At 40.8% G+C, this 14,466-nt stretch overlaps 1 protein-coding gene across 1 annotated transcript in view; it reads right to left on the reverse strand.

Annotated features, from left to right (window-relative positions):
• The window catches only part of CNTNAP5 (contactin associated protein family member 5), a 276,352-nt gene that overhangs the window by 22,232 nt on the left and 239,654 nt on the right, over window positions 1-14,466 (reverse strand). The window contains exons 20-21 of the mRNA XM_015635016.3: window positions 3,512-3,642; window positions 1,946-2,030 (exon numbers count right to left, since the gene is read on the reverse strand). Of these exons, the coding sequence (XP_015490502.1) occupies window positions 1,946-2,030; window positions 3,512-3,642 (216 nt within the window). The remainder of the gene's footprint in view (window positions 1-1,945; window positions 2,031-3,511; window positions 3,643-14,466) is intronic.

Here is a 14,466-nt window from a genome sequence, read left to right on the forward strand (position 1 = left end):
GAGAAGATACAAAATGGTGAAGAGCAGCTGGTAGACCAGATGGTTGTGCCACCATTCAGAGGGATGATGACAAGCTGGAGGAATGAGAAAACAAGAACACTGCATTTCAACAAAGAAAATGTGAAGATATGCACCTGGGTTAGAGAAAACCCCATCCAGCAGCCCTGGTTGGGGCTGAGCAGTTGGAAAGAAGCTTTGCAGAGGAAGACAGCTTCCCAGTGGGAAAAAAACATGGACTCACTGGAGTGAGTTCAGTGAAGGGCTGCAAAGATGATTTAGGGACCACAGCATCTCTCCTATTGATAGGAGGATTGAGAGGATTGATAGAGCTGGGATTGCTTATCCTGATGGGAGAAGACTGAGGAAGAACTGTCATTTTGTGAGGGCACTCAGCATAGCTACAGCTATGGAATAAAACCTGGAAAATTAAATCCTAATACAGAAGAAACAGTTTGTGGAAATTCACTTAACATATGAAAAAGAAACTGGAATTAGGATTAGGCTGGAATTAAAGTGACTTGCTGGGATACATTGTGACATTTCCAGTACAGCAATAATATCTTTCACCACCTGGATGGCCAAGTTTATGGCTTTAAATGAATTACTGCTATAACTAAAACAAACTTCCAATAAAGTTTGGGACAACAGAGAAATAAAAGAAGGAGAAAAGTCAGTGGTGTTCAGTAGAACTGAATGACTGACCTTTGGAGATACACCTGGGCTTTGGATTTGCAACAACTCATACTTGTGAAGTTAGTCATATTTTTGTGACTGAATCTAGTGTCTCTCCATAATGCTGATCTGTACCATTTCAGCTTGCTGGCTACATGGTTAGGTGTTTGTGCTACCTTCCATCATTCAGGTTAGTAAATCCTTGCTTTATTGATTTGGTATCTATAGCTGGAGTTCTAGGCAGCAGTCAGGATGCATAATGTTCTTTTAGATTTTAATCACTAAAGCTGACCGTTGACAAAATAAGAATTTTAGCTTAGCTCTGAATTGGGCTGCAGGAGCCCAAACCTTTCCACAAAAGAGGCTGCATTCTGAAAAAAAACCCATTATATATAACTAAGGGGATAATCAGGTCCTGCTCTTCATCTACTCAATAAAATGTGATGCAGAAAGCACTAGTGTCATTCTACAGAGTTACACTGCACAAGCAGGCACTATAGGATGTCTACAGGGTCTGTCTAGCTGCCAGCCCCACAGGCCTCGGCTGCTAATAATGAAACATATAAAATTGCAATGGTGGGACAGATGTCAGGCTTGATATGGAGGTCCAATCTGAACAAAGGACTGAAATGTCTGTAATGAAGGAAGCATTTAGAATCTTCCTGGGAAAGAACAAGACTCATATATAAAAGAATATGTCATACTTGACAATAAAAAAGAGCAGTTCTATTTTCCAAATTTCAGGCAGGGTTTTCCTGGTCTTGCAATAGCTTTGTAGTGTGGAGGCGCAAAGATCAAGAAGGTCCATGTATAGAACATGCAGAATTGTGGCCTAAGTGCTATATGCAATATTCCTTGCAGAATTCAAATGGAAAAAGACTGGCAGTGAAAAAAAAGGCAGAGAGGATGAAGGCTCCATTGTGCTGTTCTTATCATTAGGAAACATAAATGTCTGGAGAGGGGCAAGCTGCAGCCAGCAAAATGGTATCATTAGGCTAAGATGCTGTCCTGTGCAGCCACACAGGCTGTATGAATCACTTCACTGGAGGGAGCAGTCGGAGTACTTAATATTGCTATCAGTGCAAACAAGTAAAGCTGCCAAAGTTTTGCATTGATGAGATATATAAATAGGAGTACTGGAATGCTCAAGCCAACTCTTACAGCAAAACCATCCAAACCAACCCCCAATTCTATCAAAAACCCAACACACAGCACGGGCTAATTCCAGTACTGAAACATCTCACAAGTCAGGAATATTTGTAGTAGGACCTACCTGTGACCTTGCCCAAGGTGAGTGACTTAATGGCCTTAAAATCAATCTCAGAAAAGTTGTGTTTGAGTTTGAGAACTTGATCAACCTGGAAGAGGTCAATAAAATTACTTTAGTACAACAGCACATGGACACCCCTAGATCTCATTGTACTGAAAACTTCTGGGAACATTCTCAGCTGCAAATCAGTTAATTCTGCCCCCAAGTGTGATTCAGTTTCTAAATATAGTAAAGTGAGTGTGCTTTGATTTTAGCATGAGAAGCTGAAAGGTATACCAGAATAGTCATATAAAGGACTTTGAAGAAACCTCCCCTGCAGAAAAGCTTAAAATGTTTGACCCTGAAATCCCCCTGCTTCCCAAAATCCATGTCTAGTCACTTCAGAATACACTCAAAGGAGGCCACTCTAGAAATGTATTGTGAAGAATTAGCTCTGCACAGAAGAAAACCACAGAGCAGCAGACAATAGAAGACTGGTACTTGAGGAAAACCCTGGCTTTTAGCATAACCCTTCTTCTTAGATAATGAGGCCTACCCACTGTAGTTGTGTGATGTGTTATTTTACCACCCAGAGATGGAAACTGTAGAGAAAAAAAAAAAAAAGCAGTGCTGTGTTTTTTTGCCTTCTCATTCTATTCCTTAAGATACAACCTCTCTATAGACTCTGTCCCCCTACCCTATTAAATGATTTCTTTGCCCAGATCTAGCCAGGCTGATTTGCAATCTGGACAGTTAGAATTAGCCTTAGAAGAAAAGAAGAAGAAGCAGTAAGATTGTCCTCCTCTGCCTGCCTTGGAAGAACAGGTGATGCAGGGAAACAAGGTAAAGGAGGGGTTTTGTATCTCATGATGCTGTCACACTCAGCATGGCTTGCTTCTAGTTTCTAGGATGGGGCACTGCCATGTACATGGTAACTGCACCCTGCATTCCCTCAGCTCTTCCTTTTCTGTGAGAGGATAAGGCAGCTGGGGTCACATTCTCCCTTGAGAAACATACCCTAACTGAAATTACATTCCTCAGCTTTTTTCTCCCTTTAGCAGCTTTTCCATGATTCACACTGTGTGTTTCAGTGGAGATTACAGATCCCACAGACATCCCTAAGTCCCAGAACCACTCCAATGGTCCAGATGAATTTCTGGCCAAAGATGTTTCCTAATTCACAGACTGTCAGTAGCAAGAGAAGGACCCTTCAATGGAAAACACCACTCACTACTGGGCACTCTTTGAATGGGGTCCAGATGGAGCTTTGCTCAAAGCTACAGGGCTGTTCTGCTGCTAAATCAGTGTGAAATCTTTGTCTCCTGCTGGTGATCAGGCATTGAGATCAGGGAGTCTGATTCCCAGAATTCATAGAATCTTGGCTTGGGTTGGAAGGGCCCCTAAAGATCATCTAGTTCCAACCCCTTGCTGTGCACAGGGACACCTCCCAGTACACCAGGCTGTTCAGAGCCCCACCCAATCTGGCCTTGAACGCTTCCAGAGATGGGAATCCACAACTTCTCTGGGAAACCTGTGCCAGTGTTTGTGGCCTGAAGTCTTATTTAACATTCAGCATAAGCCATGGCATACCTGTATGATGAGCTCTCTGCCTTCTCTGTTAATCTTCACGTGGTGCAGCTCTCGGTTGGCAAAATTTCCAGAGTCAATGGTGAAAATGAGGAGCCCATCCTTACTCAGCTTGTATCGAACCTGTAAACTTCCTTAAAGGCAGAGCAAAATTGTACATGTAAAACCTGTGTCAGTAATGTGATATCATTCAATAACTTTACACAACAAATAACTCATTTTCTTTTCACTGCTATGGAGTAACAAGGTTAATAAGTCAAAAAGAAGGTTGAAAGAGTTCAAGCTGTAATGAAAAGTGTGAAGAAAATAATGCACTGGAGGAGATTTCCTTCCTATCGGGTTAACAAATTGCTATGGAGACACATAACTTAATGAGTAACTAAGTATATCAAAGGCGAGTGTGTCTGTCTGCAGGTCAGACACCCAGCACTGCCAGAAGCTGATGTACATCATCCTGTAAGGGAATACTTCCAGCAGAGGGCATGCAGGGCTTGCACTGCTCTATTAAACTAATAATGCAGGGTTTTTATAATTTCTTTTCATCCAGATGTAACAGACAACACAGAAGAAAGTGACAAGTGTAAGAATTATAACTTAATTTCAAGCAGTTAAAGGCATGTACTTACATTATCATTTATATGTAATAAAGAAAAAAATAAACCGTTACTTCTAACATATTTGAAGGAATTAATGTAGTTCATATAAAAATGAATGCCAAACATCTCATTCAATCTTGCTATCAAAAAAGCCATCGTGACTTCTGATAAATAACAGTACCAAACATAACAAATCAAAATGCACAAGGAAACAAAGAATCCAGTATTAATTTTAATCTTTCAACAAATGACAACAGGGAATGTGTATAGATGAAATAAATAGCTATAGATAGATATAGATGATATACATATATACACACATAGAGCTACATATGGAATAATCTAAACGAAAAAGGATCCATTCTGGTAAAATCCCATCAAGCATACTTTTCTGGTAATTAAGTAGCAGAGAGAAAAAAAAATCTGAAATTTCTGAACTCTTTTTATGCATCAGCAACCAAAATACATGGAACTGTCGTACTACAGAGTTAAAAAGCTTTCCTGGTGCTATTTTTAACTGTCTCCAAAGAGCAAATGAATGCTGACAGCACCCCAACCCTGAAAAATGGTCCTGCATTTATTCCCTGTTCTGAAAATTGTCAGGATTTTTTTCCACCTCTACACACCTCACAGTGAAGTTGGTAGTCCTTCAAGATGGAATTCCTAGTCCAGCTAAGATCATTCCCTCTCCTTTTCCCTTGCCAGGATGTTTTCCTCCTAAGAGCTGTACTTTAAAAAAAAAGTTTTACAAAATTCAGTATATCCCAGATGAGTACTGACACTCTCAGGGATTTGTAGGATAGAAAAAAAGCTTCCAAAATCAAGAAGGAAAATGAGAAAGAACTACTAGGCTGAAGGCTTTTTAGCTGATTGAGAGGTCTGCTGGATAAGGAGAAATTTTAGAGTGAAAATAGAAAAAAAAAGTGATAAAAGGCATTTAAATTCTCACACATAGCTATGGACATTAGAGGGGAATTTGTGAAGACATCCAGGTCAGTAAAAACTGCTAAATTATTCAGTGTGATATTATAGGTCCCCATTCAGCTGCCCCAAATCATACTGCACAGCTCCCAGCCCTCATTGCATAGTGAGGGCAAGGAGGTGCTGTCCATCATCATGACTGTCACACTCAAAGGTCCAAACCTAAATCACAATCACATTATCTGCTGCCGAATGAAAGATGTGTCAACAGGGATTAACAGTGTAAACATCTTAGAAACACTTCAGAAATACATGAGAAAAGAAGCCCAAGAACAAGGAAGTTCTTCAGATTTGCTCTGGGCAGTGGGAGGGCTGATGAAAAGTAGAAAGGTTGACTGACTCTGCACACCACAGCCAAGATCACCACACTGAATAAGCTGGAACTAAAACATGATAGTCTAACAGACTGGGCCAAACTAAAAATCATGTCTCAGTAGAAGAACTTTATAGGCTGCCTCTTACCTGGAGCCTTTGAAAGGGATGTAAAGCAAAAATGGAACAGGGCCTGGGTGTGGTCTGTGACCTTTGTAAATGTGAAAAAAAAAACTTCTCTGCTCTTTTTGAAGGCTATGAACACACACATATATAAAATGATAATTGGTACTACAGTATGCAGGTGATCAACAACAACCAGCACATCTGTGTTCAAAGGGAGCCAGCATAACATGTAAGCTGTCCAAGCTCTCAGCTGCAGCAAACAGGGATTTACCCATTGACTTTGTCAGGGAAGCACTGATTTTAAACCAGAAACCATCTGTTCCATTTTTTGGGAGACAATGGAGGAGGCTCTTGGCATCCATTAAGAACAGATCTTACTTTCTAAAGTGGTGCTATTTCACCTTAAATCCTGTAAAGAGGCCAGTGAATGGCATTTTATTTTGTCAAATTGCTTTGAGTTCCAGCGGCAACTTTTTTTATGGACAGCTGCTCTTCAAAACTATTGAATTCAAGCTGGCATTTTGCCTGGGGCCAGATTTCCATTAATGTAAACCAGAAGTACATGGGCTCATCTTTTGAGGTGTTTTTGAATTTTCACCATTGTAGATGAGAGCCTGCCTTGCATTCAATACTAAAACTTCTGTGTTCAGATTACAGAATTTTTTTCCTGGCAGATTAAATTGCTATTTTATCACCTGACAAGCAAAATAAATGGACTGTTAATTAGGATTATAATTAAGAATTTTATTTTATCCCCTGAATTTTGATTATCTGGTCCCCTGACTTTCTCCATCACATCAGCCCAGTGTCAGTAACTGCAAATGGAAATCAGTACAGAAACCAGCTCTATTCTCCCTCTTCTCTATTTTGCATCATTTTTGCCTCACAAGAGGGGTTCACACTAATCATAAGCACTGTAATTTCTGTCAGTCTTCTTCTAGTCATGCCTGTCATCCTCTTTTCAGCTCTCCATGTCTAAGCATGCACACCTGGAGTGTCATAATGCTCAAGCAGTGTAGAACCAGTTGCGTTCCATCTCTAATGTATGTTGAATTGCTGGAACAATTGTTATTAAGTCAATAAGGGAGAGAGAGAAAGGAAAAGAAAGATAACCTTCTTTTGGGCTTGGACTAGAAAATTTTAGTGGGCACATTACCTCAGCAGTATGAGGTAAGAGCAGATTCACACATGATTACTGTAGTTATCCTCCTTCAGCTTTGAATTCTACCTCTAGAGCAGCCTGAGAGGGGGGCAAGCTTAGCTTAGCCACAGAGTTACTGAGCACAGCACGGCCTCTTTTCAGCACTTCCTGAAATGCTGAAGGCCTGCCATGCTGCTGGGATGAGACCACTGCCAGTGTCAAAGCTGCCTCGCTGCACATCGCTGTGGTCTTCAGCCTGCAACCTGCAGTACTAAAATCCATGAGTGTAGGGCTGAGTGACATCTCCCTGGTGATATCAAACAGCTAAGAGCCATTTGAACAGGATTCCTGGGGGTTCCTTGTGCAGAGGGAAGTCCTGGGAAACAGAGACCAAAGGGCAGTATTTATGCCATCCCATGCTGGTGACTAAGTCCAAGGCGGCTTTTCTGAAACAAAACACTCCCAGGACACTTTCAATGATGATGGGGCCAGCACTTGTAGTTGCTAGAAGAGCACTAATGATCAGTGTCAGCATAACCAACCTCCAGGCAGCTACAGAGCAGCATGGTGCCTTCAAACTGCTTCTTTTTTCTGAGGATAAGCTGCTGTAGCAGCTCTTATGTCTAGTGGTAATAAGGATACAAAACTGGTTAGAGGTTTCAAAGTGTTCAGTCTAAAGAATAAAAAAAAAAAACATTCCCAGACTGCACAGTGTGAGGAAATAGCTTGGTGATGGTGTTACATATTCTATGTCCCAAACCTGTGTTGATTGAACATGTCAACAGGAGAGCTGCCTTTCTTTTGTCTGTGTCTACAGAAGTGCCTCAGTGGAATATCAGAAATAATTTGTTGGCTTTGTGGCCTGTGCCCACCAACTTTACATTCATTCTGGACTGCCAAAACCTGTGTTGAAAATCAAATAATCATTTTTAAGTCATCATCTAGAAAAGGGAAAATGTGACAGTGTTCTAGCTCAGGGAAAGACTCCCTTGTTTGAAGGACCTCAGCCAGTGCTAGGTATTTGGCAGAAAGATTAAAGCAGCTTTGCAGAAAAGAGAAATGGATATCAGGAATTTGGTCTATAAATCCATCATTCTTAAGTCAAATTCTTGTCACACAAGTCACCAGGACCACAGGTCTTATGTCATTTCATCTTGAAGAACCTAACAGCAAGGAAGGGAATGGCATCCTTTGGAGGCTGGGACTTCTCTGCAGGACCTTTATTTATGGAAACTGGTTTTAAACAAGCCCAAATTGAACTCAACAACTCTAGCCAACTTCAACAGCAATTTTTAATGACTTAAACTGGCTGGAGCAGCTGGCGAGACATCTTGCTCTGCTCAGAGAAACTGAGGTTAATTCAGGGAGCACATGTGGGTGGCACATGTAAAACACATGAATTTATCACCATCCTGTAACATCATTTACACATTTAAACCAGGGCAGCCGACAACTCTGATTTGGGGAAAGTGTTTAGGTATTAAATAGTGGAACACTGCATTAGATAAAAGGGCACTGGACTAACCCTACATGTCTTGTTGCCTCAGAGTCACGCAGAAAAGTGTTTAGGAGTAAGAGAAGTTCTTACAGCTGTCTCAAATTGACAGTCACCCTTGCTGGACTGCTGGATTTTAACTACACCACCACGTGCACCCTCCAGACTCACCCAAGCTACAGCTGAAAGAGAAACTAATTAAAGAAAGCACAAATTAAACAAAGGGTGGAATATATTAGTGAGGCTACTGATACTGCTATTCTGAAAAAAAAATTAAAAAATATTAAAAAATTAAATTATTTAGCTGGAAAGCCATTTGCAGCTCATGAGGTATAGATGTTTGTTCACTCCTGACTGCAGAACAACACATGACACTTTCCAGTCATCTCTACCACAAAATATATCTCTCGGAACTCGCACAGTTTCAGTGTGGCAGTGTCTCTCTTCATAGCCTAGCTATTTAAAAATGAACCACTGTTTCCTTGGTTAGGAGCAGCTGGCTTCGAAACATGTTCCTTAATTAGCAGCTTCTCCCCAGGGATATTTACTCAGTAAATTTACTCTCCGTTGGAAGTGCTGCTGGTGATTTTAAGAACAGAGCCCAACTCTTCAGTGTCCAGTGGCATTTAACTAAGAAAGTACTTGCATTTTTTTAGGGGATGACTTTTGCTATTTGTTTTGCATGGAAAAAAAAACAAAGAAAAAAACCTGTTGAACATGTTTGCTGATATCACTATTCAGCTATTACACTTGCTTAGACATTATTGTTTCACAGGGTTAAAAAGAAAAATCCACCACTCAGTTTTTTGCAGTCTCTCCCCGTAATAAAAAAATATAGAAATAGAAGGTTATTTGCATGCCTCTCACTCAATGTTTGAGACATTCAGGACTCAAGGATCATGTTCAGGCCATCCTATATTAAAAAAAAGAAAAAGAAAAACAACACTTTCTCTTCACAGTGTATTTCTTTAACTTAGAAATAAACACACGCAGCAAAAGGAGCCTATGTGGAGATCCATGACCTCGGTTCACTTTACAATCCTGCTAGACAGCTGGACCCAGATTGAGATTGTCACTTAAACATCAATAAATGTAGATGGTTCCCTTACGTGACTGAGAAATGTGTTTAACCTTCAGAGACATCTCACTCATACCACCTGCCAATTGGCAGAACACAGACTGACCAGCAATTAACAAGGAATGGGCAGATGCTTCTTGCTTCAAAGGTAGAAAATATAGCAAAATCTAAAAAATGACCCAGTGGATCACAGTCAGAGAGCTCATGATGCACATACTGAGTGGCCTAAACACAGAGCTTACCCCGGTGATTTTAAGGGAACCACATATCTGAACAAAACAGCTTGTGAGTGTGGTGATGTGGCTGGGAATAGGGCTAACCCATGGATGTGGGAAAACAATAAACACTGTCTCTCCAGTTCAGCTCATGGGCAAACATCCACAGTGGTGCTTATTGCCTCCAGGCAATGGACAGAGCACTGCCACAATTTGGGATCTACCAGCTTGATGGCAGTGGACAAATCATCTTCCTTCTTTATGCCAGTTTATCCACTGGTAAAATACATGAATGTTCATCTATTGGAAAATGACATGACACCTCAGAGGGAGGAGCAATTTAAAAAACCCACTATCAGTCATTATCATTATCTCTACACTCCTAGGGATTTCTTTTTGGTGAAGGAAGTGTTTACCGTTTCTTTTACAAAGTGATGCAACATTATCTTTTGTTCCATGAAGGCAATTGGATATAAAGATGAAGGAGAGAACAGAGGGTTTCAGTTGCAGTTAGGTCTCCCTGAAAGCAGCTGCTTTCTGACGGTAAGATTTGTTCTAAAAAATTTTAAACTGTACTTTTTTTACAGATTCTTTGAAATTTTAAAAAACTTTCACGTTAAGATCCTTCATTAACAAAAAGGCTATCACAGAATCATAGCTTTGGGTTGGAAAGGACCCTAAAGATCATCTAGATCCAATTTCCCTGCCATGGAGAGGGACATAGGAAGGGACACCTTTAATTAGACCAGGTTGCTCAATGTCCTATACAACCTGGTCTTGTACACTTCCAGGGATGGGCACCCAAAACTTCTCTGGGCAATCCATTCCACAGCCTCAGCACCCTCATAGGGAATTTCTTCCTAACATCAAATCTAAATATGGCCTGTTTCAGTTGGAAGCCATCCCCCCTTGCCCCATCACTCCATACCCCAGTAACATGTGCCTCTCCAGCTTTCTGTAGCCTCCTCTAAGTACTGGAGGGGCCCTAAGTCTTCTCAGAAACTCCTTTTCTCTGGGCTGAACCCCAGCCCTCTCAGCCTTCACAGGAAAGGTGCTTCAGACATCTGATCATTTCTGCAACCCTCCTCTGGACTCCAAGAAGACCATGTCCTTCTCATCCTGGGACCCCAGAGCTGTTTGAGTGCTCCAGGTGGGATCTCACTACAGTGGACTAGAGGGGGAGAATCCCCTCCCTTGACTTGCTGGGTCTGCTTGCCTTTCCAGCTTGTGAGATCATGCTGCCAGGTCATGTTGTGCTTCTCATTAGCCAACACTCCCAGTCTTTTTCCTCAGGGCTGGCCTCAACCCATTCTACATCCAGCCTACATGTGTGCTTGGGATTGCCCATAGCCATGTTCAGGACCTTGCACTCAGCCTCGCTGAATTCATGATACAGAGCCTCCATGTCATGCTACTGGACCCTATACCCATATCTCTGCTCAAATCTCCCTTTCTGTCTTTGAACACACACTGGATGCCCGTGGTCTCAGACATTCAGGATGATGGTATGGTTTATTCACCTTTGTATGAATAAGAATCTTGCCAGGCTTCCATCTCCCTCTATACATTTTACTTAAGACTTGCAGAGCAGCCAGGATGGCAGGAAGAGTTTTTATTCTTTGCCCAGTGGAATGGAATATAAAGTATCATCCTATGAATTTTATTCCAAAAGTTCAACCTTGCTTTGCAAATTATCCAACATCATTAGTGGTGTGTGAACAGCTCTTAGGAAAAAAAGACAGACCTGTTGTTTTGATACTCTGAGAAAGTCATGCCAGCCTGCCCTCTCAGAGATTCTGGCTCATAGTTTCCATTTTTCCTAATATTCTTTAACCATTCTTCTTTCCATTTTGGCAGTACAGATGCCTGTTCAAGCAAGGACTTGTTTCATGCCGACCTAACAAATAGCCATTATGTTCAGCAAGGAGAACACAGACAAAAAGATGGCATGAACACGAAATAAAGAAGCAATTTGAACACTTCATGATGCCTGAGCAGGAGAGCGAGCAATAATCTTTTAGACAAAACTAGTGAAAAGTAATCACATGCTTCTTCTAAAACCCCATTTTCATACTTAACTCATAATAAAGGCAGCACAGAACTTTGTGGATTAATGGCTTTCTGAGGTTAATGATTCTTGTTTGTGTTGAGCTCTAGAGGAACTTTCTGGTCAGGAATCTCTGGGAAATTTTCTGCTGCTCTGACCAGCAAGTCCATGTAAGGATTGTCTGTTTCACAGGTTATGCCAGTCTCTGTGAACGGAGAAGCTGGATCCTTTAGTGAGAGACCTGATTATAGCAACTTTTGAAGGGAGATATTTGAGTTTAGAACTAGCTGCCACTAGTTTAGAACTAGTTTGGAGCCACTGGGATAGAAAGAACTGACTCAAGCTCTTAAGTCATCTAATGGGAAAAATTAGAGGAAGAATGAATAATTTACTTAGTAAAAAATCCTTTTGCTAGAACCATATAATGGTAGCACCGTAATGACTTTTCTCTAGTAAAATAGATGCTTATACATATAAACTTCCAGTAATTTACCTTCAAATGCATACTTTTGTCATTTTTCACAGAAGCACAGAATGGCTGAGGCTGTAAGGGATCTCTGGAGGACATGCTGCTCATCCCTCCCCACTGAAGGACCCTTCAAGTCAGCTGCCCAGAGTCATGTCCAGATAGCTTTTGAACATCTCCAAGGATGGAGAATCCACAATTCTTAGGCATGATGTGCCAGTACTCAGTCACCCTCACATGAAAAGTCTCATATTCAAATGAAGTCTGGTGTTTTGGTTTGTGCCTTTTGAGTGGCCATGCAATGATATCTTCCCGTTCTCTCAGCACTCGTGGGTGCATCCCAGCAGGGCCCATGGATTTATGTGTGCCCAGTTTGCTTAATGCCCATTCCCTGGTCTGACCATCCTTCACCAAGTGTGCATTTACCTTGCTTCAGACTTTTCCCCCTGCAGTTCCTGAAGGCCATGTAAAAACTAGGATATAAACACCCAATTTCACCAAGAAAGGCAAGAAGGAAGAAATCACCTTTTCACAATGCAGACAGGGTAACTGATATACTATGGGAAAAAACAACATGTTAATAATGAAAATGACTTATCAGCTAGAAAATGTGATAAATATATATATATATATATATATATATGTATGTATAAGCAAATGGTTTGCTTCCCAGCTGATTATCTGCAGCCAGTGGTCTGGAGTTTGATGCCAGACAGCAGTTAAGTTCAAAGTCAGTCCGTATATAGCCAGAGCACAGATCAATTATTCAGCCTGTTCAAACTTTCCTGCTCTAAGTAATCCAATTACAGTTCCCTTGTTTTCCCTTGTGAGACTCCAGAACATCTATTGGCCCTCCAGTATAGCAAAATAATCTTCATGACTACAAACATGTCCATGAATTCAGCTAATGAGACAGATCTTTCAGTTCTCTCCTCTTGGAACGCAGAGATAGAGATCTGCCAGAGTCTTTGGCTGAATGTTATGGCAGCTTCTTCTTTCAAGTTGGTTTTGCACACTTAGAAATTTGAAATGCCATATGCTAAAACAAACATATGACAAAATTGGGTTTGGGTGCCAAGTCCACCTCTTTCCTCAAAGACTTTTTAGTACTGGATATGAAGTGAATACTCTAATCAACATTCTTATTTTCTGTGAAGTTTGCTTACAGCAGGGATTCATCTAAGTGACCAGTGTGATTTCTAACAACAGAAGTTTCTCTCTTTAGATAAATAAGCTGACAGATCTCCTGCCACCCCAACCCTGCCTACTCATGGTACCAAAGCCAGCTTCTCATTTAAGGCAACTGGGGAAAATTTCTTTTATATTCATCATCACTGATCAAACTGTCTCTGGTCCCTCCCTCAGTAAAATAACTTAAGATTTCAGGGGCCAAATGCAACATTTGCTTGCAATTATATTTAGAAGACATATATGCTATCTGCCACATGATGGTTGTATACCAGAGCTAGACTGGGAACAATCCCCAGTCACTCACAGTTGCTTGTCTCCTCCAAAAAGCTGTCTCCCACACTTCCCAACATGACTTTCCTTCCTGCTCCTGGTCTGTTAAAACTGACTATACCTGAACCTTGTCACCATTTCCCACTTCAGTCACATAAACTGCACAGGCTGTTCAATGCCTGCTGCAAGTCTGTAAAGCACAAGGTATCCTCAAAAGATAAGAAACTGCACAAGCATTAGAGTAGGCGAGAGGGTCTTTCTGAAGCAGTTAATTAATGTTCTAAAACTAAGACAGGAAGGAAAAGAAAGAAAGTAAGGAAGGAAAAAGAACCAGAAGAATCACCCCCTGAAATCCACCCAAGCCCTATTTTCACTGTTTTAGTTTTGACCTATTAAACCTCAGAGTGTATCGTGTGAAGAGGATCAAAAGATTCCTTGCCTCAAAGACTGAACTGGATTTTTTACATCTCTTTTCCACTGAGTGAGAAAAGCTTTGCTTGTTGGAGATGCAGCTCAACATACTTGAAGGCAAAAACAATAAGGAGAATTTACATGCTTTCATTAGAAAGGCTGTTTCTGGTTTAGAGACAGGAGGAGATTACAGGAGATTATGTGTTTATAAGAAGAAATGAATCAGTAGCTTCTCACTGACAAGATTTTCTTTTTTTTTTTTTTTTTGGAGTGTTAACTCAGCTTACCTCTGTTACACATTGTGATTTTTTTCCCTATTCATTTCAACTATCAGCTGATTTCAAGACTTTATAGGTCAGGGAAGTGGAGCTGATTTAAGTCCTGCTACTGTATGCTGAGTATCAGAGATTTAAGAATTACTTAAGATGTTTTCATGAAAACACAGCTCACTGTGATGACAATAGATGCTGGAAAGGTGGAAAAAGAAAATAAAGGACTCAAACTGTTTAATTTCTAATGAGATTAGTTAATAAGTACAGATTTTTTTTCCCATTACTCTAGCATAGTTTGAGATTCTATCTCTCTTCTTTGATGCTAGCTATCTGCTTTTTTTCTAGATTAGGAATCAT

This window comes from Parus major, chromosome 7, assembly GCF_001522545.3.
Source record: "Parus major isolate Abel chromosome 7, Parus_major1.1, whole genome shotgun sequence".
Taxonomy (NCBI): Eukaryota; Metazoa; Chordata; class Aves; order Passeriformes; family Paridae; genus Parus; species Parus major.